Source organism: Crocodylus porosus, unplaced genomic scaffold, assembly GCF_001723895.1.
Source record: "Crocodylus porosus isolate Cpor-Errol unplaced genomic scaffold, CroPor_comp1, whole genome shotgun sequence".
In the NCBI taxonomy this organism is placed as follows: domain Eukaryota; kingdom Metazoa; phylum Chordata; order Crocodylia; family Crocodylidae; genus Crocodylus; species Crocodylus porosus.
Window position 1 is genome coordinate 159338809 of NW_017728886.1, and position 26680 is coordinate 159365488.

The 26680-nt window shown below is 42.4% G+C and overlaps 1 protein-coding gene across 3 annotated transcripts in view; it reads left to right on the forward strand.

The window, feature by feature from the left end:
* CDKAL1 (CDK5 regulatory subunit associated protein 1 like 1) overlaps nt 1–26680 on the forward strand; it is a 658258-nt gene that overhangs the window by 195392 nt on the left and 436186 nt on the right. For all 3 annotated transcript variants that reach the window (XM_019544002.1, XM_019543993.1, XM_019544000.1), the window contains one exon: nt 17666–17762. In XM_019544002.1, the coding sequence (XP_019399547.1) occupies nt 17666–17762 (97 nt within the window). The remainder of the gene's footprint in view (nt 1–17665; nt 17763–26680) is intronic.

The window sequence follows — 26680 nt, forward strand, 5'->3', positions numbered from 1 at the left end:
CTGAATCAGAAAGTTTAAAGGTTTAAGACTGAAAGCAAGGCATGGGAATTGAATAGTGCAACAGTGCATCCTCTGGACAAGGGGTTGCATCAAAGATAATGTAAGTTTAAAATTGCAGAACAGGAAGAAATACAATCATTATTTTTTATAATTTTTCATGTATAGAATCTAATTATTAAAAGGGCATCTTCTTCAGTTCTTCCCCCCTACCACTACTTTGTGTAGGCAGGTGGGGATGTCAAACAACTTGTCCTCTGCTTGTGCCTGCCCCTTGCTACCTCTCCTCACTAACTGCTCCCTCTCTCTTCCACCTCTGCTCCTGCTCCTTTCTTCAGCTTGCTCCCCTGTCTCTAGCTTCTCTGCCCACCTGCTCCTTCCCCCCAGCCCCTGCATCCTGACTCCTCCTCTTCCTCACTCCCCCATTCTTGCTTCATGCTGGCAGGCTCCATCCCCATTCTAATCTGGGATATGGAGCACAGCCCCAGCCCAACCTCAGTAGCAGCTGTATGGGTTGTGCCGGCTGGGGCTGTACTCGGTGCTCCAGGCTGCAGCATGGATGGAGCCTACCATTGCAGAGCAAGGGTGGGGTGTGAGAGGGAGAGGGGCCGGCAGGGGAGCCAAGGCTAGGTAAGTGAGGAGAGACAGAGGGAAGAGAGTGCAGGGAGAAAATGGTAGAGTGCAGAGGTAATGGTGGGTGGTGGTAGGCAGCAGCTGGGACTACGGCTCTGGCCCCGGGATGGGTCTACAGCCTGAGCTACAGCAGCTGACTGTGTCCCCCCACTACCCTTTTATGCAGTTCTAAGACTGAGGGGCTTTCCTCCTCCATGTTAAATTGAGTAAATATGATAGTTGTAAGACCCAGAAACTTAATTAACTTGAGTCAGTTCTGCTGTGTGTGTTTTATAGAATTGCAGGTCCAAAATTGCTTGCAGTCTTAAGAAAATCAACAATGCTAGAGGGAAGGGATGCAACAGAACACTTGCTAATTGGAAAGAAACATAGTTAATAATTTGTATGTAAACTTTATTAATCTACTTCTGAATGTTTTTTTACCTCCTTTATAACATGTAACATACCTTGTGTATTGTCAGTTTCACTTTGTATTAAGGCAAGTACCCAAAACTAGGTTGTTGGGGTTTGTTTGGTTTTTTTTTGTCTATTATATTGTCTTGAATTCTAATCAGCCGTGTTCCTGTAACAGTTTGAAAAGGTTTCCCATTACGTCTGTTTATTGCGCACACTCAAATTTCCAAAAAACTTCTTTTCAAATGAAATTTTTCAAGGAAGTTCTTTTCTTCAGGATCTCTTTTCTTGAAAGCTGCACCAGAAATCCTCAAGTGTTTTTAAGATGAGACTAGAAAAATACCCTGTTCCTTCTACTTGGTGAAAACCATTTTTTCACAGTTCTTTGTCAAAAAATGACTACCCTTCCCACCCTGCAGTGCTTTCTTAGGCCTCCCTTGTGATTTGTCTTACAGTGGAATTGATGCTTCCTGGGCTTTCATATAGGAGTAATGCTGAAATATGAAAGAAGTTTAAGTGCTCATTATTTGGATTCAACTTGAAAATGTACTAAAAGTGTAGGCTTCCAAGGAAGCTTAAAATGGGTACCTTTAGATGAAAATCATGGCCAGTCATCAGAAGATTTTTTATTATGACTGTGTCCATTAGTTGTTCTTAAAACTATTTCTAGTTTCAAAAAAGATTTCTTGGGTTCTTAAGATAATTACCGTTATATAATAAAGCCTTATAAGCATGACTGGTATGTCAACATCGAGGGATACATTCTATTTCAGAAGGGCAGGATTAGGCAAAAAGGTGGTGATGTTGCCTTGGATGTAAAAAAAACAAAAAAAAAAACCAAAAAAAACCCCCAAAAAAACACACATGCACTTGTTTCCTGGATCAGGAAGAAGAAGACAGCAAAGCAGAGATTTTATTTCCTCTTGTTCTGCAATTTTAAACTTATGTTACCTTTGATGCAATCCCTGACCAACAGGCATTTGGGTGAAGATGAAAAGTGAAAGATGCAGCACTGATCTAAGGGTGTGGATTTGTTATAGGCCTCCTCAGGAAGAGGAGGTGGATGAGGCACTCTTCAAGCAGGTGACAAATCTATCCAGAAATTATGAGATGGCACTGATGGGAGACTTCAGTTTTCTGGAAGAACAATGCGGCCAAACACAAAATATCAGGCCAGTTCCTAACTTGTGTGGAGGACAAACTTTTTCTCTTCCAGAAAGTGGAGGATGCAACTAGGGGATCATGTATCTTGGATCTTGTCTTGACCGACAGGGAAGAATTGGTGAAGGATGTGAAGGTGATGGGTAACTTGGGAGGAAGCAATCATAATATGATAGAATTCCAGAACCTGGGATAAGAAAAGCATAAGATTTAGCAAAATTAGAATGCTAGATTTTAAAAAAGGTGGATTTCATCCAACTCAAGAAGTTAATAGGTATGGTGTCATGGGAGGATTGGGGACAGATAAAGATAGATAAATAATTGTGACATGATGGAAGCGCAAAGAATGGCAGGGGTTCAGTGTGGCTGCACAAGGATCTTCAAAAAATGCCTCAAATGCACAAGGAAAGCATACAGGCAATGGAAGAATGTGCTGGCTACCAAGAAAGCATACCAGGAAATAGCAAGAACCTGCAGGGACAAAATCAGGAAGATAAAAAAAGAGAACAAGCTGCACCTGCCAAAGGAGATTAAGGACAACGGGATGTTCTGTAAGTATGCTGGCCAAGGCAGAAGGACCAAGGAAGCTGTGGATCCTCTGTTAACAAGTTGGGGGCTACCCAACTTTGTCTTAGTCTTCACAAAAAAAATGTAACTGTAGCCAAACACACTATAAGGAGTATCTGGATAAGGCAGGGGGCAAGCTGAGGGTGGAGATAGCAGGAGATGGACATAGAGCTTTTGCTGGGTCTGAATGAACTCAAGTTCAGCAGGGCTGGGTGAACTTCATCCTAAGGTATTGAAGGAACTGGCAAAGGAGATCCCAGAGCCCATGACAATGATATTCATGAAGGTATGGGAGATGGGCCAGGTACCAGAGGCCTGGAAAAGGGCCAGCATAATGTCCCTCTTTATAAAAAGGCAAAAAGGAGGACTCGGGGAATTACAGACAGTTAGGCTCACCTCAGTACCTGGGAAGTTAGTGAAGCATATCCAAAGGAAGGAAGGCCATTTGCAAGCATCTGGAGGAGGAAGGGTTGATTGCAAGCAGCCAGCACAGATTTATCAAGAACAATTGTGTCAACCAAATCTGATCTCCTTCAACGAAGTAAATCTTTGGGTGGATGAAGGGAATGATGTGGATCTAGTGTATCTGCACTTTAGCAAGGCTTTTGACAAGGTCCCCCATGACCTTCTCATAAGCAAAATGGAGAAGTGTGGGCAAGGCAAAAGCAGCTACAACGTGGATAGATAACTGGCTAAAAAGCTGCAAACAAAGGGTAATATTAATGGATTTGTGTCACAATGGCAGGAGATATTTAAGTGAAATTCCACAGGGGTCTTGGGCCCATTGCTTTTCAGTGCATTTGTAAATGATTTGGATGCTGGAACAGAAAACTTCTTTAGCAAGTTTGCAGATGATACAAAACTGGAAAGGATAGTGAACATTTTGAAGGATGTAAGCACAATTCAGAAGGTTAATGACAGATTGGTAAACTGGGCTAAAGTTAATAGCATGAAGTTCAATGCAGACAAATGTAAGGTGCTCTACCTCAGGAGGAGTAATCAGAAACACAAATATGAAGTGGGTGACACCTGGCTGGATGGCAGCACTATTGAAAAGGACTTGGGAGTCTTTCTTGGTAGATCACAGATTCAATACGAGTCTGTAGTGTGAAGTCGCCCCACAAAAGATGAATGCAGTTTTGGGCTGCATTAATGGAAACATTAGGTGCAGGACACAGGAGGTAATAATAGTGCCTCTCTACTTGGCACTGGTTAGGCCTTGTCTGGAGTACTGTGCACAGTTCTGGGCTATATGTTTTTAAAAGGTTGTGGAGAAATTAGAGGGTCCAGAGGCAGGCAATAAGGATGATAAAGGGCTTGGAAAACAAGTCGTATGAGGAGATGTTGAAGTCCTCAAATACTTGAAGGACTGCCATAAAGAAGAGGAAAAGCACCTTTTTCCCTTGCTGCAGAAAGGAGGATGCGGACCAATGACTTGAAGTTGAAGCAAAGTAAGCTCAGATTGAATATCTGGAAAAACGTCTTCACTGTTAGAATAGTGAGGTCCTGGAATAGACTGCTTAGGGACGTTGCGGACTCTCCATCACTGGACGTGTTCAAGAAGAGGTTGGACACTGGTTGGGGATTTATGTAGGTATAACGATGCCTATGTTCTACTAGGGATATTTCCCATGCTTCTGGGCTTTGGTTGCCCTTTCCTCCCATTCTGCTACATGTCAGGGTGATTTTAAGCCTTACTCGGTGACATTGGGTGTTGGCTACAGCCAAGGCTGGGAACTTGGACAGGGGTGTGCCAATACTTCTGTTGGGATGAAAGCCGGAGTTTCCTGGCTAGAGAGTCTTGCCCTTCTACTCAAGGTCAGACAGATTGCCATATTTGGGGTCAGGAAGAAATTTTACCCCATGTTCAGATTGGTATGGACTGTGGGGATTTTTTTGCCTTCCTCTGTAGCAGTGGGCATGGCTCTCTACCTGGATTTCTCAAGGATATAATGACAGTACTTCATAGAAGCAGGATGTTGGCTGCCATGTTCTCCTGCTTTACCTTCGGTAGGTTAACACGTTAGCATTGTGTTGGGTCAGGTTTGATGGTAGTGTTATGCAGAGTTTAGAGTGTGAATTGTATAGGAGGATTTGGATTTGAATGATCCTGCCTCAGGCAGGGAGTTGGACTACATGAGCTCTGGGGTAGGGACAGAAAGTACACATAAACAGACATAAGTGATCAGAAAGTAGTTCAGAGCTGTAACACAACAGAAGCTCAATGCACGCAAACCACTTTCAAAATGGCTAAAACCGTTTTAAGGATGGATGTAGTATCAGACTTAACTGAATTAGGTTAAATCAGTTTACTGAACTTCTGTTCCAGTTCCCCTCCAGATTCAAGTTAACTCGCAATCCCCCAGCATTCCAGGATACTTTGTACCTCCCCTGCAAATCTCCCCTCACTGGGTGGGCAGACTAGCCTTGGCTCAAGCTGTCTGCTCCAGCTGAGCACAGAGGCATGCTCTAGCTCCTTCCGGCCTCTGGCCTGGGCCGCTGCAGGCACGTGGCTGCAAGTGTGGAATCAAAAGTGAATGTCTGTTCACTTGCTTATTGGCTCAATCTATGCATCTTAGACTAACCTGCAAGGATTGAATTGATTCAGCCTTGTGCTTTTTGACTATCTGTGCTTATCCATGGAGGTCCCTTCCAGCCCTGCTTCTTTCTGATTCATGACCACAACAATGAATAATTACGGCTGCAGCTTTGCAAGTCTCTTCTGGTCAGGCAGAGTGATCTTTCTTGGAAGGGCAAATGGAATATGGATAATCGACGTTTTCAAACTGAAATGGTGAGAAGTTTGTGCCTCAGCTGAGAAGTTTCAATTTTGTAAGGCTGGTTTTAATCTATAATGTTAAATTGATCTAAATTACATGTTCTAATCCTACCCTGCCTGGATGGCTTATAGCTTGCTTTGGAACTTGTTCTTAACTTAATGTACCTCAAAGGCTATAGAGGCAGTGGCATGGATCCTTAATTTCAGTGGAAAAAAATCCCACTATTCTGTTGGTTAATCCAGTCTTGCCCAGAGCCACAAAAGTTGTTAGTGGAGCAAGATTAAATATGAGATTTTAATTCTTGACCCCTTCCTTGTTCCTGGAAAATTATCAGTCTGATCTTTTGGAGCTGTAAAGATTGTGTTTATATCACCGTTAAAGCTTTGAAGTCTGAAAGGAATGCCTTAGGGAAGACTTCACCAATTACTGAAATGCAACCCTATTGAAGGTTAAGCTCAGCATTTGTTTAAAAATGCCCAGTGGCGATATGGTGTTCATATCAAGGGATATTTTGGGTAGGTAGCATGAGAAGATTGGACTGTAGTATTCCCCTTGGGATTAACATTCCTACTGTTACAAGAAGTTCCATGGGATACGCAATAACCACATACTTTTAGGACCTGAGTTTCATGTCTCATGAGACAGGCATTTGTTTGTTTTGTAATATTTTGGAATAAAGACATGCTTACTCTTGTAAAGAGGATAAAATATAATTTTATTTTCCCCTGAGGATTTATGTGCTAGCTAGTTTTTGCTGAGCAAGATGTTCAGAGGAAGCAGCTTTTTAACTTGAGGGCTGCTTTTCTAGAAACTGGTGCTCAGAAAGCAACTGTGAACTCCAGCAGTTAGCAGCAGTAGAGTTTTACTTCTTGTCATGTATTACAAGCAAAATCTGTAGAAATTATTTGGAGGCAAAGGAAGAAAATAAGGGAACTGATAACTAGAACCAGACAGTTCCTCAAACTGGCTAGAAATCTGTCAAATCATAATGCGTCCTCAGATTTCCTGGACTCAGGATTTGTAGGGAGTGCAGTTGTGGCTGGCATTTGCCCCTGGAGCACAAGTGTTGGTTTCTTGGTGCTTTTCTTTGGTTACTAGTAAACTGAAAAGCTGCAGCTAAGCTTGTATTTTGCTTTTGGTGTAATTTTGTTTTGGCTAGAAGTAACCAGGTGTGACTTGTTTTTTGTTTTTTTTTAAGGAGTTATTTTGTTCTTTCTTTACTTAAGAGCCATTCAAGTCTCCTGCATCATGCCTTCATTTCAGCAGTTACTTTTTTTTTTTGCTTTTAAGACCTGTAGATCCCTGCAAATCAGCTATAGCAGACAGACTGAATAGAACTGATAGGGTGGGGAAGTACTGTAAGCACACTTTGTACTTTTGCACAGATCATTTCATTTTTCTCCATAGATAGCAGAGAATTGTTTCTACCAGGCTGGAAAGTGGAATTCCCCAAGGCTTGCATAAACTTTACTAGATGGGTCTCATGACATGTATCGATATTCACGCAGACCAACAGTTACAGGCATCTTGGCCAAGAGTGTTTCTTAATGACTGATAAATCCTTTCTGGATTTTCTACATGACGCACTTCCCATTATTTCACCACCTTGCATCTTGCTAGATAGTCTTTTGCGGGTTTTTTTTGGTGCATTGAAGCTTTATGTGTTACTTTTCGTTAGGACTTGAAAGAATGATATCATGAGTAGCTTTCAGTGTACAACTTGAGCCTGATGAAGATCAGGCCAAGTCTGCACTAGACATTTTTCTGGTATAGCAATATGTGGTTTGGCGGTATAGCTTGTAAGGACATCTTTATCCTAGTAAAGGCAAATCTTATTGGCATAAAAGTATATTTGCTAGTGCAGCTTCCACCATATAGGATTCATTCCATCTTATTCTGCTTCCCAGTTCCCATTCCAGATAACGAAGACTTGTTTAACAGCTGTTGTTCCTTTTTATTATTATTTTATAAATATTTTATAACAGTTTCTTTTCCATGAAAAGCAGACGGCAATCATCAGTTTTCAAGGGTTCTGTGATCTTGCTGAAGAGTCATTTCATTTCATACACCATTGAGTTGCATACATCCAGACTCTGTGTGCTTATTCCTAGCAAGTAATCTGTCTTGCTAAGACGCAACTTACAGCTACCTGATATTTAGTGTTTTAAGTATGGGCTGATTTATGTGTTTTTGAGCTCTCCTGCTGCTTAAATTCACCAGCAACAGGCTGTTAAAAAACAAAGCAAAACAAAACTTTCTAATTTACATTGGTATTTGTATATTTCTATATTTGTGCAAAACTGGTATGAATGCTTGCAACCTGATAAAAGTGATTTTCTTTATTGGTGGCTCAGAAATGGCAGCAATAATTAATTCATATATGAAATAGAAAGTGTTGAGATTACACAATGGTTTAATATTTCAGCTTCACAAATTTGATGCTGTCACATTGTTTGGAAGTTTTACTGTCTGTTTCCTGCAGAACAGTCTACAGTTAACCAACTTTTCTTCTCCCTCAGAGCAGTCTGCTTTTAATTTTGGGTATGTGATTCCTGCAGATCTGAAACTGAGCACATACTGAGAAGTGGGCCCTGCATGCTTGCTCCTAGTTAACCAGGGCCAAGTACCAGAAATAAGGCAATTTAACCAGTTTAGAGTAGCCCTTTATATGTGCCCTGATGCTGTTCTCTGGCTCTTATCTCTGGAAAGCTTCTGTGTGCACTCTGAGGACTGCTGTAAGATGGCTGCATTGCCTTATTTCCAGGACCTGGCATTCACTTAATGCAGTGGTTCTCAACTTTTTTAGACTCGTGGCACCTTTCAGTACTCGTGGCATCCCTTACTAGATTCACCTTGGAAAATGTCACCTCTTAACTTTCACTTGATTTTTGACCACATAAAGATAGATAATAGAGCAATTTTCTGTTGCAAAGAACTCAAAAACTACAACAGGTCAGAATGATTTTAATGCTAGGATTTCTTACTTGAAATCTCTGGGCTTGTTTTGTGAAACCTGTTCACACACTTAACAGTGTTAACATTGTAAGGCACCATATGACACTGCTGAAAGGATCTTAAGGCATCCCAAGGTGCTGTGGTACCCTGGTTGAGAATTACTGACTTAATGGCTAGGGACAGAAGTTACACATAAACTAGTTTAAGGATCAGAAACTGGTTTAAACCTGTAACACAACAGAAGATCCGTGCACATAAACCAGTTTCAAAATGGCTGAAGCCAGTTTGAGATGAACCTGGTTGAGTGTAGGTAGTATCAGACTTAACCGATTGAGATCAAACTGGTTTATGGAACTTATGTCCCAGACCCCTTCCTGGTTTAAGTTAAATCAGAATCCTCCAGCATCCCAGCATGAGCTGCAGCCGAGGGCTGGGCTGGGCTCTCTGTTCCAGCAAAGCAGGGTTGGCCCCGCCCCCCCACAGCTATCACTGCTCTGGCTGGCTGGCTGAGAAAGGGGTGGGGGTGGGAAACCCTGCTCTGGAGTGTTCTTGCCAGGTGTACTTAGCTCCCTACCTATGTTACTGCTCCAGTGGCAGGAGCAGGGGCAGAGCCAGACCCCAGTAGGCTTAGGGGAAGCAGGGATTTATTTCCCACCATTGTGGGGGGTGGGGTGGGGCATGGGCACCGATAGGCTCCACTCATGGACCTGGGGCTGTGGTGGCCAGACACCAGTAGCCTGAGGGGAAGGGGAGGTTTAATTCCCCCCTTGCAGGCAGCGGGGAGGGGATACCAACATGGTGCCCTGGGCTAAGTCCCTCTGTGGAGTGGCCAGCCAGCTGCAGGGAAGGGCTGTAGGGGGGAGGGGAGGGGACCGGGGGTAGTTACGGAGCCCAAGTCACTGCTGTCTCCCACTGTGGCAGTGTTGCCCGGGCTGAAGCAGCCCCAGGGGGTTGGGGTTTGCACCCACTGCCTCCCATCTCCAGCCCCACACAGGGGCTGCAGTTTGCAGGTGGGGTGCAGCTGTAGCACAGCTCCCTGCCACCTCCCTCTCCCAGTGGTAGCAGTTGAGCAAACTACCACAGTGGGCATAGGTGAAGCATCTGTTACCCATTTTCTGCTCGCTGCGGCACTGGGCGCTCAGGGTGGGCTGCTGTGGGCCAGGGGCTTGGGCAGTGGCAGGGGGAGGCAATGGATTGCCACAGTCTAGCCCCACAGCCCAGAAGCGCAGCTTGGTCCAGCCTGGCCCCACGGCACAGGGGCATAGGCAGTGCCTGGCCAGTGGCAACCCACTGCTCCCTCTTTTGGTGGTGGCAGTGGCATACTGACCATCGTAGCGACAGACGTAAGGAACCTGTCACCCATAGGCAGGCCAGTCACTGCCTATGACCCTCTGCTACAGGGCTCAACGAAACTGGGCTGCATTCCTGGGCCACGGGGTCAGGCTGGACCACTCTGTGGTGATCCATTGCCTTCTCCTGCCACTGTCCATACCCTGGCCCACAGCAACCCACCCTGAATGCCCAGCATTGCTGTGAGCAGGTGGCTGGTGACAAGTGCTTCACGTCCACCCACCACAATAGTTCGCTCTGCTGCTGGGAGAGGGAGTGGGTAGGGAGCTGGATTGCAGCTGCAGCCTGCCTGTAAACTGCAGCCCCCACATGGGGCTGGATGCGGGAGCCAGTGGGCACTGACCCTTGCCCCTTGCAGCTGCCCCAGGCCAGGCCGTGCTGCTGCAGTGGGAGACAGCAGTGAGTCAGGCTCCATAATTAGCCCTGGTTCCACCCCACCTCTCTTGCAACAAGGTTACATCCCCCCCTTCATGCATCCAGCTGGCCGCTCCTCCGAGGGACTCAGCCTAAGGTGCCATGCCAGTGCCCCTGTTGCCTGCAATGGAGGGATTCAGCCCCTCCTTCCCTTCAGGCTGCTGACCCCGGGTGCACAAGTGGAGCCTATTGGTGCCTACACCATGCCCTTGCAATTGGGGGATTAAACCCCCACTTCCCCTCAGGTTACCAGGGTCTGGCCCCACTCCTGCTGCCAGCCAGTGAGTGAACTGGGGTGGCAGGGACTCAGGACCCCTGACGGGTTGCTTCCCTCTTCCCTCTCCAGGTAAACTCAAGCTGGGGTCACTGCAGGCTAGGGTGCAAGTTTAACCCCTCCCCATCATACCAGGGCCTGTCCATGCCCCTTTCCTCAGCTTAGTTTTCCTCCAGCTGAGGGCTTGCTCTAGTGTGCCTCAGTTTGTGGCCTGAGCCACTGGAAGCATGCTTCTGCATATCTGGAGTCAAAAGTGAATGTCTGTTCACTTGCAAATTGGTTCAGTCTATGCTGGTTAGACTAACCTGCAAAGATTGAATTAATTCAGGCTCTGGCTTTTTGAATATTTGTCTCTAGCCAGTGAGAGCAAGTGAACTGAATGCATTTCTTAACAACAGTTTTGGGCATGGCATAGAGGCATGCCTGAAGAATTCAGGAACAGTTTAATTTAGTACCGCGAGTGGTTTTTAAAGTATCAGTTTGTAATTATACGCGATCTTCAGATTTTAAATGTTATTTATTTTTGGATACAAGTATTAAACTTGAATGAGTAAAGTTTTTGAGTTTCTGGTATTCTGCAACAGGGGTCCTCAGCTTTTTCCATGCACAGTCCCTTTTCTATAGTGGAATCAGCTTAGGGCTTCAGTTGAAATGTAGGTGGGATTTAGCAATGTACAGGAAGGAGCAAGTGGGAAACCCCAGGTGGAAAAATAACAAAATTCAGGTGGCACTTACCATATCATGTTCTGTATCTTGGGGTACTACTGACACAAACACCTCTCATCAAAATAAGGATAAATACAGATTTTGATATGTAGGTATTTTTTCCATATCTGCAACAAAATGAAAGAAATGCACAAAAATCAGATGCACAAATATAGCATGGGGAATGACTCACTATGTTGTGCAGAAAAGGATCTAGGGGTTATAACATGTCACAATTGAACATGAATCAATGTTACATTTTAAACAAACCAAAGCTATACTACAATGTATTATAAAGGAGCACCATGTAAAAGATATTCAGAGTAATTGTTTTACTCTCTTCAGCAGTGGCAAAATTGCAGATGGAATGTGGAGTTTTGGGTGCTGAGCTTCAAAAAAGACGTGCCCAAATTGGAGAGGGTCCAGGGAAAAGTGAAAAAGAAAAAAAAATTCAGAGGTCTGGAAAACATGACCTATGAGGAAAGATTGAAAGAACTGGTTTTGTTTAGTCTAGAGAAAGAAGAGGGGAGACATGATAGCAGTCTTCAAATATGGAAAAGGTTACTTCAGAAAGGAAGGTTAATCTGTCCTCTGTGTCTAGTAGGGTTAAGATGAGAAGTAACAGCTTGAATTGCAACAGGAGATATTAGGTTAAGATATGATGGCTAAATATAGATAGTCAAAAATCCCAAGGCTGAATCGATTCAATCTTTGCAGGTTAGTCTGAACTGCATAGATTTATCCAATAAGCAAGTGAACAGGCCTTCACTTTTGATTCTGGAACTACAGCCACATACCTGCAGCGGCCCAGGCCAGAAATCGGGGGGCACTAGAGCACACCTCCCTGTTGGGCTGGAGCAGACAGCTTGGACCAATGCTAGCCTTCCCACCCTGCAAGTGATAGGGGATTGTGGGGAAGGTGCAAGCATTGTGGGATGCTGGGGGGACTGTGAGTTAACCTGAATCTGGAGGGGAGCTGGGATCAAAGTACAATAAACCAATTTAACCTAAATCAGTTAAGTCTGATACTGCATCCATCCAGGTTTATCCTAAACTGGTTTTGGCCACTTTGAAAGTGGTTTATGTGCACTAAACTTCAGTTGTGTTACAGAATTGAACCAGTTTCTGATCACTTGTACCAGTTTGTGTACATTCTGTCCCTAGCCTAGGGGAAATTTTCTCTTCACTCTTTTCATGATAGTTAAGCATTGGAAAATATAAGCTAAGGAGCTTGTGCATCTCCTTTCTCAGAGGTTCTTAAGAAGGAGCTAGACAAATGTCTGTCAGAGATTATTTAGGTATAGTTGATCCTGCCTTTGGGGCAAGGTGATGGACTAAATTACTTCTGTAAGTCCTTCCCTTTCTCTCTTTTCTATGCTTCTATCAGAATGTTTTTCAGATAGTGGCTGGTGAATGTTCAGTGCAGATAAAGGCATGCCTAGCTCATGATTGCTTTTTACCCTCACTTTTCACATAAGTACTACTTCAGTTGCGTTTCTCCTGTTAAGGGTAAAAGTCACCATTGTTTTGCAGTGGTTGTTTTTGTGGGGTTTTTTGCTGGTTTTTAAAAATCTATTCCTTATGCCCACTGTTACCTCTGTTTTTTGTTTTTTTTTTTTAATTCTGGGCAATGGGAAAAAGCCTTGATATAGGGATGAGAGGTGGTGGTAATACTAACAGGTATAAAGGCTGGATTGGAAATCAAAGGCCTTTTGGGGAGCTATAGCTATAATTTCAGATGAATTTAATAACTATCAAAGATTGGACCTTAACTCGCCTGTATAGCATGTTTTCATGACCAAACTGTGGATACATTCCTTGGGTTTTGCAGTATTCCACATCTCTACATTCTAGAGTGCTTTAGGGTTTACCTAAATGTAGGGACCCAGCTTGCTGCTTGATAAGGAGCTTATAGGTAGCACAGTAACTGGAATCCTCATTGAGTTGAACACCCCCCCCCCAAAAAACAAACAAACAAACAAAAACAACCCAGAACAAAACCAAACAAACAAAAAAACCCCAAAACCTTGGTGCTGGCTGGACAGCTGTTCACTGCATCATTGCTCTGCTTCCCCTAGTTTATTTGTGCTTCTTAAAAGTTCTGATGCTACATTGGTTGATAACACATTACTTGACCTGTATGCTTAATAGTAAGATTTAGGAATGAGAAGGTCTCCCAGCCAGTATGACTGTAAAATGAAACCCACTATAGGAAAGAAAAGGAGAACAGACATTTGCTGGTTTCTCTCTAGTCTGATTTTCCCCCGAAAAGAAGGTGGCATTGCTGCATTACTTTTGATATCACAGGCTCTCCATTCATTGACAGACCTTTGCTGTTGTGGTTTAAAAATGCTTTCCATTGGCTTAATCCTTGGGAAAGGTGCCCAATTTTTCTCCATTTAGAAAATCTAGTGGGGTAGCAACATATTCATGCAAAGAGGGGGGAAATTATAGACAGGGGTGGTCAAAATAAGTCCTGTGGGCCAAGTCCAGCCTGTGGAGGGAGTTTGGCTTGCAGCTAGTCCCTCATTCCTGCCTGACCCAGGTGCTGTCTGGCTTCTGCTGTCCCCAGGCATGCTGACCAGCTCACAACAACTTGCCAGAACTGCCCATACAGCCTGCAGGCCCAAATAATTGCCCACCCCTGCTGTAGGCAAAGACCTACTGCACTAGTTACAGAGAGTCTCACCCAGGATGCTGCTACAGTTTGGAGGTCAGTCTTCATTTTTGTATTTGTGCTGGAGAGAGCTAACTGGACCCTACCAAACAAAAAGCCTGGTAAAAACAATGACTGCTTAATTATCATATATTGTTTTGTGAGCAGGGTCACGGTGATGTAAATAAGGTGATGTCATTATATGCAAGACAGAAATTATTCTTTCCCATTTTACCTGTACTTACAGGTTTCTAACAGGAAAAGGCAGAGCATGATGTAGAAGTTTTATTGTCTGTAGTCTTGCAAATGATGCGTTGTTTATATTTAAAAGCGCTGTATGGTATCCAGCACACTTTTCCTGGTTAGAAGCAGATTTTTTAGAGTTCCAACCTTTAAAAGAGATCCGGTCTAATTAAATTTCTATTCAGGTGCATGTCTGGTAAAACATTTTTAGATATAAATGCATTTCTAGAAAACTTGTCCTGATGCAATTAAAATGAAAGTTCAAGGGAAGGTTCATTTAACTTCAAAAAATGTAAAAGAAGTGTAAAAAAAAAAAAAAAAAAAAAGATGAATTTATTCATGCCACATTTAGATTCCATTAAGTATTATTCTCATTAGCATTCATGTTTTTTTTAAAGGATAAAAGCTTTTATAACACTGCTGCTGTGCTAGCTGCATTTCTGAAGAACAATTTTTGTGGTAGGCTTTTGTTAATCTGAACAAGGCTTATTAAATAATAACTCTGTAGGGCGGTGGTGTATGTTTTCATCTTGTAATTCTCAAAAATATGAAGCAAATACATTAATGCACCAGTTTTAGTGGTTTTCACATTTGTGATGGGTTTTGTGGAATAGCACAGTATATTTAGGGTTTTTAATGAAAACTGACTGAAAATCTAGTGTAACTTTACTGCTTAAATACATTTGGAAGCAAAAATTCTCAGAGTGTATGAACTTCTTTATTCTCTAGGCATCTTTAAAACTTTCAAAATGTAGAATTAAGCTAATACTTACTAAGAAATATATTCTATTTAACTTTTTTTCCCACCTCCAGTTACAGTCCCGGAAGATCTTACAAAATGCTAAAGCTATGAATAACATTAAAATGCCATTTAATGTGTCAGGGGAAAAATTTGTTTATTTTTTCCTAACTAAAAAGACTTGAGTGAAAGCTTTTCCCTCTGCAGTTCTTGCAAGTTTTCAAGTAGGTGGAGAGGGCTGTTTCTAGCAGCAGATGATACCAGATGCTCAGTTGTCTAGGGATGTAAACTTTAGTTACTGGAGACTAGTCTTATCACTTTGCCTTGAGGCAATAGGTTGTGTGTGTAAGGCCATATGACTAGTGATTTTTTGTTTGTTTTTTTTTAAATCTTTCAGGGTTGTGGAATTTCACAAAACGTCGCATGATATTTTTGCAGAAAATACAAGCAATATGAGAAAATAAATGGGCTTCTGTTAAAGTTTTGGCAATTACTTTTTTTTTTCACTGCTGGAAGAGCAGAAGTTTCACAAGCATGTAGCTGGCAACAGCCCTCTTAATGAATGCATGTAATTGGCTTTTGAGCAACATTCATTTAATGGTAAAGCAGAGGTGTAACAAGCAGAGTTGGCACTCTGGGCAAACCCTGTGGGAAAGCCACTGGGGAGGGGAATAGTGCAGGCACATTCTGAGCAGGGGGCAACAGTCTTACCCATGCTGGGAACTCCTAAACAGTCCCTACCTGAGCTGTGGTTGCTACTGCTATGTGCTCTGCCTGCCTCAGCTATTGCTTTTAAAGCAGCAGCAGTTTCTGGGGATTGTTTTGGTGTTCCTGGGTAAGACATGGGCTGCTCCTGTGTCTGCGGTACAGATTCCACTGGGCTGGAGGTGATTCCTGTGCCCCTTCTAACTTGGTGCCCAGGATGGGTTAGTGCCCTTTTTATCCACCTCTAATTACACTACTGTGTTGAAGAAGAGATGGGAAATGGTATTTTCAAATAGGTTATTCTTGCAAGTCTACCACTGATTAAAATGCCTCCATTAATTACTGAGGTCTGAAATTTCTTGTAATCCTTGCTGTAACATTAAATAATTGAGACTTTTGTACAAATAAGACGAGACGGAATCTACAATTACATTTGACATATAAGATCAAATTATTCCTAACATTGCTGCTAATTATTTCAAAACTTGTTCATTTGGGGGATCTTAGCCCTTTCCTCTGCTTGTATGGTGTTGGTCACGGTTGGAGACAAGGTAGTGAACAAGATAGCCAGTGTCCTGTTTTATTTGGCAGTTATTGTGCTGTTCAGGGCATGAATAATGTTGTTCTTAAACTTGACCTGTAATTAAATAAGCAAATGTATCCATTTTACAGTTATGAGATGAATTCTCTCAAGCAGCAGGAAGAGAGGCACTGGGCATGGACTTGACTTCTGACATGAGTTTTCTTTGTTAGCAGGCTCAGAAATCCACATCTCAGACATTTTCAGCTTTAGAAGTGCAACATTGCAGACTGCACTCTTGGAGCATTACTTTCCCCTAAGTTACCCTACAGGACCTAACCTCCAGAGGTCAAGTAAAAAAGCCTGTACTTCCTCCTTCCAAACAGCGTGTGGTTAACGGAAGCAGCAATTGATCTTTGATTGGAGTGCATTTCTGAAAAAATGTCATGACATTATCCTATCCTATCCCAGAGATAACAGCAAAACTTTTGAATCTGTATGTTGCTGGAGAAACTAGCAATCTACTACACAGGATGGCTTTGGTGTACCAGAAGCTGTAGCACATTGTGAAGTAGTTCTCACTGTGTTTTGGGACCCGGTTCTAAGGGGAAAACAGCAATAGGTCTGGACCTATGGAACTAATTTAAAATGTTGAATTTCCTTCTCTGTTTGGTTTTTTTTTCCAACCACAACTAGAATGGTGGTATACGACTGTAAAATTATATATTAAACTAGCAGTTCTTTGTAAAGTTTTATTAGCCCTAAACTAGGGTTTCTGCCCTATTTTGTCAATGAAGCAAATGCTTTATTTCATTGCTTTTAATATACTATTAAAGCTTAAAAGTAGCTTTGTATCCAGATGAGTGAATCAAAATGTTATTTAAAAGGTTGAAAGGATTTTAACTATTTGATCTTTGTATTTTCAGGTTCCCACTAGGTGGCAAGGTAGTGCCAGGGCTAAGGAATCATATAAATTAATATTCACATCAATATTTAATTTGGCAAAAGCAAACATTTCAAGCTTGAAAATGTTCAATCCAGTTTTAATATTAAGCATTTAAAAGACGGTTTTAATTGATCATTCCAGGCAGATGTTAAATAGATGTCTGAGTGTTTTTGGTTCACAAAAAATGTACTACGGTTTACATGAGTGGCATGAATGGAAATTTATACCTGTATCTCGACTCCCTCAATCATATATCCCTCTGTCACAGTTGTGGTAAATAAAGGTGAACTAGAGATTATTAAGACTTCCAGGTTAATACTTTTGTATGTTTGCAGAGGGCAGCAATATTCTGGGAAGTGTGCTAGATCTCTTGTATCAACATAGTTTAAAAAAAAAAAAAAGTAGCACAAATCTTGAAATTCTCAGGTGTTTCATTAATGGAGGACCAAACTTAAATCGGTTCCATTAAATTTAGTAAAGCTTACAATGACAGGTGCTCCTTTTATGAACAAATTCTCACTGTTTTACACAGCAGTTGTGATAAAATCCACATTCTTTGTTGTGGTTATCATGCAAGTCAAAGAAATCAACTTTGAGAAAAATAATTTTTTTGATTTAATATTTTAGGAAAGCCCAAGAAGAAAACAAGAAAGTGGTTTTAGCTGGATGTGTCCCACAAGCCCAACCTCGTCAAGACTACCTAAAAGGCCTAAGCATCATAGGGGTAAGAATATGCATTAACTAAAGATCTGTTAAAATATTTGTTTCCTTGCATTGAAAAGGTGAATGGTTATCCAATATAGATCTGCTCACCAGTTGGTAAGGCTCAGGGGAATGTCCTACACTCAGAAACTTACCACAGACTTCACTGTGTTCTGTGGTGGTCATGGGTTGTCATCCATATTTCCCTGAGTTTACTGGTATAGCATGTATAGTCTCTACGTATAGGTAGGGACCTACTTCATTCAGGGTTTTATGGTTTTTGTGATTGATGGTAAATATGCAATTGGCTTTGATTTCTTGTGAAATCAACCCAACCCCCACCCACACACATATTATTCATATAATATGCTGTTTGACTGTTTGAGAACCCCCCGTCTTTACCATGATACTTAGACAATGCAGCAATCCCTGCAGCCACTCTCATGTGCTTGAGATTTGCTGACTCTCTGCAGTGATGGAGAGGCTTCTCCACCAGTCTGCGGGGAGGGGTGGGGATGCGGGGGAATGCCTGCAAAATCAGCCCTTTGTGCCACAAGCAAGCTGCAAACCACTTTGTCTTGCCACGAGTTAAGGTACATATAGGTAATGCCAAGGTGTGTTTAGTCTTATCCTTATGTTTAAATGAATTGTGATTTCATATAAATGTGTTTCTTATAAGTTATACTAGGGCTAGGATTGTATAATGATTTTATACCTGGGAGAGGCTCAAAAGAGGCTAAAGAAAGGCAATCACTGACAAACATTAGCCAACATGGGTGGGCTCAATAGCCAGGCCCTTTCAGACAAGGATGCCTTTACGTTTTTAAAGGGCCCTATAAAAGTAACACTTGGCTATTCAGGCTATACTGAGGAAAACATTTTTAATAGTGGGGAAATTAAGTGAGACAGTATCTTTAGGATACTGAATTACTAACCTTCATGTCTGAAAGGAAGCAAATATTCTCTGGCTTGTAATTGGACTTGGAAAGACCTCTAGACTGGTAAACGTGAACCTTTGTGGGGGCATAATGTGGGGGTCCCCAAGAATCCTATGGCTGATGCATATGAATGGTCAGATAAACTATATTTAAGCCTTGCCAGGAGAGCAGGTCTTTGTCTTTAAGTTTTTCTGGGTATAGGGAAAAGTTTCAAATCTTCAGACTGAGTATTCTGAAGAGGGGAACCTGGCAGAAAGGTCAGAGGCAGGGGCTGCTTTTTAACTTGTTCAGGTGGATAAAAGCTGCCTTCTTGGGTATGAGATGCAGGGTAAAATCAAGTTATTGCTCTGATATGCTCTCTTGTTTATTTATTCTTTTATCTGTCTGTTGCAATATATGGTTACTGATTTCCTAGGTTTCCTCCTGTATTTATAATTTTTGGTTATCTTTCATAATTTACTTATTGTTAAGGTAAGCATGATTTCAGAGTGTGTCACTATACAGGCAGGTCTCTTCCCTGAAAGTGGGGGTCCATTTTATTCTGAATGCATGACCAGACAAGGGTGTGATTCTTCTGGCTAGCAAAATACCCTCTGCTGAGAGTTGGTTAAGACCTAAATGAAGCAGGAAATTTTGAGGCACTAGAGGTCAGGGAGGTCACCTTTAGAGCATCTCATTCTGTTCTTAGTGGTCAGGCAGCAGGGGCGGGAGGGGTTGAGGATCCCTGAAGGTGGGAGAAGACCTCAGATACGTGATTCAAAGGTGCCCTGGCTACACCTGAGGTCAGGGTGTCATAAATATGTCTTTCAGTACCTTGGCTGGCTTGGGTATCTTTGCATGGCAATCTGTTTGTCATAAAGACACCCACAGATTCTTCAGAAAACTTTTCAGTGCCGGCAGCTGGGGCCCACTCTTTTCTCCTACAGGGAGAAATAAAGTTTGGTATCTCTCTAAAATCATCTTGTCTTAGGTTTACTCTGGCCTGATGGAAAAAGCATTTTTGCATATACTCTGCAGAGAATTTCAGGTTAGTACCTCATGTGACCCATAGATGGTGAAGAAGAGGGTTTTTCTCCCTTCTAAAATGTTGTAGTTTCATTGTGTAAATATGAAGCATTCTAGTATGTCAACATACACATACAAGAATACACAACAGACTATAGTCTATAAATTAGACCAGGGTTGGCAACCCCAAAAACATGTGCTGGAGCATGGCACACAAGGCCATTTTGCTCGGCATGCCAGTCCAGGCTCTGGACAGCTGACTTCGGAGCCCGGGTTGCTTGCAGCAGGGAAGCTGCAAGCCCAGCTACCCAGAGCCTGGCCCAGCTGTGGCAGGTAGCCAGGAAGCTGCAAACAGCTGCACCAGGCTTCGGTACCCCAGCTGGGCTCTGTAGTGGCAGCAGCTGCAGGTATGCCTTGGCACATGACTGGGAAGGGGCCTGGGGCAATGGAGCTCCAGCCCCTTGCTCTCCGTGCACCCCAAGGTGCACATGCAGCTGCCAGTGCCACAGAGCTAGTGCTGAGGCTCCAGATCCTGGTGCAGCTGTTTGTAGGCTATTGGTTGCCTGCTCCAACTGCCCAGAGCCCAGGCCAACTGTGGCAGGCAGACAGAAGGCTGCAAACAGCTGCGCTGGGCTGTGGCCAGGCTCCATGGTGGCGGTGGCTGCATGCATGCCTTAGAGAAGACGGGGGGGAGGGGGCTGGGGTTGTGCTTCCTGAGGCTCATGTACAGCTGTGTTTGTACCATAGAGCCTGGCCAGGGCTCTTGATTTTGGTGCAGCTGTTTGCAGCTTCCTGTCTGTCTGCTACAGCTGGCCTAGGCTGTGGGGAGCTGTAGCAGGTAGTGGGCTGGCAACAAATTGCTGCACCGGGCTCTGAAGCCCTGGCGTTGGCTCCATGGCAGTGGAGGGTGCACCCCTGCCTTGTGGTACAGGGCAGGGAAAGAGCCAGAGCAATGCAACCATGGTCCCTTCCCCACTGTCCATGTGGAGGTGCATGTGCATCCACTGCCAGCAGTGTGTATTGGGTCCCTCATAGCTTTACTGCTGTCTGCCTATGGCATGCAAGTGGGTCAAGGTTGGGGTGTTTTTAGCACTCTGGACAAAAACATTTCTGACCCCTGAATTAAACTGATGCACCTGTTTTTTTCTTTGAGTGTATTTGTTTACTTCCCACCTTCACCTAAGGGTGGCTGGAAGGAAAGGCTTTGTTGGCAGTCCCTCAGTACAAGTATGACAGTCTTCTCATGTTTGATTGCAAATGTGGCAAATAGTTCCAGGAAGAAGTAGATCCTAGTGAGGTTGGGTCGCAGTTCTTTCTTTTGTCTCTCTCATCTATCCACCTTCGTACTAATATGTTTGCTCAAAATGATCGATGCCTTGTCTTGTATCACAGTACCATTGCGGATGATTCAGTGCTCAAGTCTCCCAGGTATAGATGATAATACGTTTCTTCAGATTGGCCTTCAAGATGTCCTTGAATCTCTCTTTCTTATGTCTAGATTGGTTACCATTGGTGAGTTAGGAGCATGGGACTTGATTTTAACATCCTTATAACATACTGTGTTCAACAGAGTGGGTGCTGTATGAAAATGCTTTCAGTGCTGGCGGTATTTGCTTAAGCCAAAATGCTGGCTTTCATCCTTCTGTTCTTCCAATTGACATGGAGGGTTTCTGAAGACATTGCTGATGATAACATTCTGAACTTCCTAGGCTTTCCTGATGCATCATCCAAGTTTCACACCCATAGAACAAAGTAGGGATGACAATGGCCTTGTAGACGAGATGTTTGGTTTGTGTTCTGATATCATGATCAGCGAAGACAGGATTTCAGAGACGTCCAAAGGCAACACTGGCTGATTTTTGTCTGGTGCTGAATATCATTGTTTATGTTACCCAAGTAGGAGAATATCATTGTTTGCTACCTTTTCATGAAAATGACAATGATTCCAAATCTTTCATATACTTCACAGAAGCAATCAAGAGTGACCTGGAGTTTTTCAGTAGAGTGAGCACACACGACATAATGAACATTATATTGAAGATTGTTATGGAGGTGGTGGTTATCTTAGACTTGGAGTGTAACCAATTGATTTTTTAAAGAGATTCTTATCCATGAGATATTAGATGCTGACTCCAGATGGAAGTAGATCAGCAATGAGATGTGGAATAGCTGCCATATGAATAGAGGAGAGTGTTGGTATAATCGCACATCCTTGTTCAATGCCAGGTCTCATAGTGAAGGGATCCATTTCTGAGCCATTGCTTATGATGGTTGCTATCATGTTGTCACGGAGGAATCTGATAATGGTAACAACATTTTGGCAGACCTCCAGATTTTATCAGGATCTTCCATAGGGCCTCTTTGTTGATCGAATCAGAGGATTTAGTTAGGTTAATGAAGGCCATGTGAAGATCTTGGTGTGGCTCATGTTACTTCTCCTGCAGCTGTATAGGGACAAAGATTATAGCTATTTTACCTGTGAGCAGTCTGAAACCACACTGGGACTCTGTTAGAATCTCCTCGGCAAGAAAAGTAAGCTTATTGAGGAGAATGCAGGTGAAGATCTTTCCACCTATGGACAGGAGTGTAGTACTACAATAATTGCTACCATCCCCTTTCTTGAATATAGTGTCGATTCTGGCATCTCTCAGGTCACTGGGAATCTGTTCGTGTTTCCAGATTTTCATAATTACGATGTGTAGTTGGTGAGAGGGCTTTTTTCTACCTTGTAAATTTCAGCTGGTCTCCCATCAGGACCACATGCTTTGTTCTTCATCTGCGTAGTGGCTATCAAGGTGTCTTGCTAAGTCGGTGCATCTGCGAGGTAGTCCTTAACGGGGTGTCATGGAATGGCTTTGGTATTGTTTTCAACATTAGAATCTCAGTTTAAGAGCTCCTGAAAGAGCTTCTGCTACTGTGCATTGATGGTGGGAGCTCTGTTAAGGGAAGTTGTTCCATCCTTGCACCTCAGTGTGACGGTTCCTTGTGTGCTTGGCCCATATATATATATTTGATTACACTGAACCTTTACTTGAAACAAGAAAAAGATCTAATTCATCAAATACTCAGAGGTGCTAAACAGTTAGCATGATTGAAACTGATGGCAAAGCCAAAAATTTCAGACATTGTGGTTTTTACAGTGTTTTTTGCATCTTTTGGGCCCCTTACACTTTAAAGGTATCACACAATTAACTGGTTAATTGTGCAATTACATTAAGATAGCTACGCATGCAAACTGGATATCACACAATAAAAAGCTCCAACCAGCCATAAAATTGAATCTTGAAAATGGGTACTAACTTTATAGCTGGTTGCTATCAAACTTTAATTTTCACATATAGCAGGATCTCTCCTGTGGCTGGGAGCCCTGTCAGCTGGCAGGGCTCCCAGCTGCTAGGGTGCACCATGTTCAGCATAAAACCCCTGAGCCCTCACAAGTGCTTCCAACACAGCTGGGTCAAGAGTCAGTCGTGGGGTCTCTTGATCCTGGTTACATGTGGCCCCTACAGTTGGGAGCTTCCTTGAGAAAAGGGGCTCCCAGCTATGGATGCCCACTTCTTGCCAGTGCAGGAGGAGTCCAGGATCAGGTTTTTCTTACACCTGCAATAAGGCACGATTGAATCTAATGCAGAATCCCACAATCGTGAATCCTGTCATGCATGTGTAGAGGTGGCCTTGGAATGGAAAAATTACAACTGAATCAGTTTTGATAACTGTCATAAAGAGTTCTTAGTATTTCGTGGTTTTCTGTAATCGTTCTGTACCCATTTCATGTTTTTTTGTATCTCAGGTTTTCTGTACTTACGTGTTTGAATGAAGGCTAGATGACTTTTTAGAAGATTTGGGACTTTTGTTGGATTCAGTATAGGAACTAAAGGTTGAAGTTGTGTGACCTCCTTTATACATGTCAGAGCAGAGAATTAGGTTCTGTCTGGCATTAAAAATCTACAAAAATCTATTTATCCTCATTTGCTAGGATGGAAAAAAAACAAAGCTAATATTTTAACTTTGCTAAAAAGTCACTTTCATTGGGTGAGTAGCAAGTGTGCTGCAGCTGATGAATGTTATTAAGTAAAGGGGGAGCTCGAGCATGTTACTAAACTTCTAAATCAGAATTGTGGTGATGTGTAGTTTCAGTACTTGCTGGATTATCTGTCTGAATGGTTTGAAAGTTTCCCTGATGCTGCTGCTGATTCTCAAAACATTTCAAGTGATCCCTAAAACCATTTCCCCTTAAGTACATAGGACGTGGTTGTGAGAGAGCCTGTGCAACCACAGAGGCCATCAATAAGTTGTAAAGTCCATCTTATTTGCCTGTATTGGTGACTTTCGGTCTGTCACAAGTTGGTGAGAAGCTCTCCAGCGCCACTTTTCTTAATTCCACAGAGAGGGGCAATCAGGTAATTAGGAAACTTTCATCATGCCATTCTCTCAGATATGTTTACAGAGCTTCACAGCTATATACGATGTATACTTACATGGAGAGACATAGTAAGCAAAAATACAATTTAATGAAAAGGGAAATGAAGGTGCCTGTATATTCTAAGATTTTAAAATATGACTTGCAATTTGGTATACTGCTTTTGGGGTGCCTTGAGATTGAAATAAAAAGACTGGTTTCATAGAATGGTAAGCTTTTTTCTGAAAAATCAAGATTCTTTTTAGTTTTTACTTGCGTACATGAATCAGTAACTAATAATGACAATTCTTGTTAGTAGGTATTTAAAACTGACAGACTTCCATTAAAAGCTTAAGTTATTAGCACAGTGTCTCATACCACTGGAAGTGGAATCACTGAAATGATCTTCACAATAAAGATGATAAATAGAAAGATGACATTTAGCAGTGTGTCCAATCCATAGTACCATTAACAAATCGTATTTAAGCACATCAAGCTGTTGTTCTAAAGCCTAAATCGAGTGAATGTGGGTTTGGATGTTCCCTAGATTTCCATCATATTATGCTTTCTATTTTCCTCTTGGTGGGTCCTAGAAAAGTGTGTGTCTGCCACCACCATCCTCTACAACATTATTTAATGGTAAGTCTTTCAGGCACAGTGCTACTTTGTCTGATGTAGAATGAAGAATAGTACATTTTGACACTTCAATGTTTTTAAATGGTGAGAATTAGTGTCTGATTTCAGTAAAACAGTAGTTTTAAAGGGTGCTTTAACTAGACTGAGCGAGAGGAAATGTTTTGTTGGCAACCTGGTGCTGATTCTGCTGTGAAACTATAAACATTAAAGAAGCGGTTGTGAAAATGTAACCTTGCCATCAGGTGTTTTTTTTTTTTTTTTTGGTCTAATCCATGTGTTGGGTAAGAAAAGTTTGATTTGTCATCAGTTATGTAAGCTGTATTATGTTTAAGCCATGTTATGTCTGAGACTGTGGTTGCTTCCTAACAATTATAATTCCCTTGGGATGACTTCGTAGAGGCAAACTGTGTCAGAGTTCTGTTGGAAAACGTAGGTTGGGATATGACGAAGGATGAATGAGCAAGTTGCAGTACATATGTAACTACCAGTAAGTCTATGGTAATTGAGGGCTTGCTTTGATCCATATCTTGAAAATGCAATACTAGAATTGTAAAGTAAACTTCTTTCTTGCGGAGTCCCTATTTTTGCTTGATGACATTTTACTTTCTCTCAAATACTTGTATTAGTTTAATTATCGTTTTATCCTTTTTGTGCTTTGATTTTTCTTTAAAATTAGCACCTATCGGGGGAAGAGGCATCTGTATAGAAACTAAGCAATAAAGTAGCTTAGTGAAGAGAAGTTTTTTTTATGAAATAGAAGGGGATAGCTCTTATTAGTGACAGACTGACTCAAAAATAGAAAGATTTATTATGGAGGGGCACAATTATTTGGGCTGGGGGGCCACTTAAGGAGTTTTGGTGAGCTGTTGTGGGCCGGGGGGTGTGTTGCTGACTCAGCCCGGCATGGGTGGAAGGGGGGTGCTGACCTGGTCCTGGTGGGGGAAAGGAGAGAGAGCTACTGATCCTATTCAGGGGTGCCAGATGGGCAGATGGGCACTTTATTAGATACCTACTAAATGTTTAAGTTGGGGCTTAGCCAGCAGGGAACAAGGGCAGTACCCTTTTGGGAAGCTCAGACTTCTATTTCTCCTGTTTTTGACTCCTTTCTCTTCAAATAGGAATGGATGCTAGTAATCTTTGCCCTTAACCCTATTGCAATCAGACTTTTAATGTTGCTAATGGGTAAGAGACAGAAGTGCTTATAATAACTTGATCATGTCTGTATTAATACTGGAACTGAACACACAATTCCAGTCACAATATGTCTTTCTGTCCAGCAAATAGCTGTGAAAGCCACTGGTAAAGTATGTGGCATAATTCCTGTATAGTGGCAGTCCCCCAAGGATGACAACAGCCTTGTACTCTGTTAGTTTAGAGGGATGAGGATTCTGCTGCGGTTGCAAACCTCAGTAATGACTCATGTGAAGGATTGGAAGGGTTTCATATGCTGATACATTGGGTTTTTTCAGTTCAGTTGCCTAAGGTTTTAAAATTAATTCCCTTCCCTTCCCCCACACACATGCACACACTAAGAGAACATCGAGGTTACAAAGTCGGTTGTTTAAAATTAGGAAATGTCTGAATTAAGGTTCTCTCTATCTGTTTAATTTAGCGCCCTTGTGAATGTACTTTATTATGTGATCACATTGTATTTTTTCCTACAGAACCCACAGTCTCAGTTAGTGGACAGAATGGGCTGCTCTGTAAATTTATTTAGACATGGGTACTTGGCAAAGGTATGTACTCCTTTGTCCAGACATGGGTAGTTGACAAAGTTTAGGAGTGGGTCAAGAACAAGAGCTACCTATACAATGGGGAATGAGGGATTCCCTGTTTCCCCCAAGCACTACCAGGAGTGACTAGAAATAACAGTCACAAGCTGGCAGAGGGTAGCTTCAGACTAGACATCGGGAGGCGCTACTTCACGGTCAAGGCACCTAGGATCTGGAACCAACTTCCAAG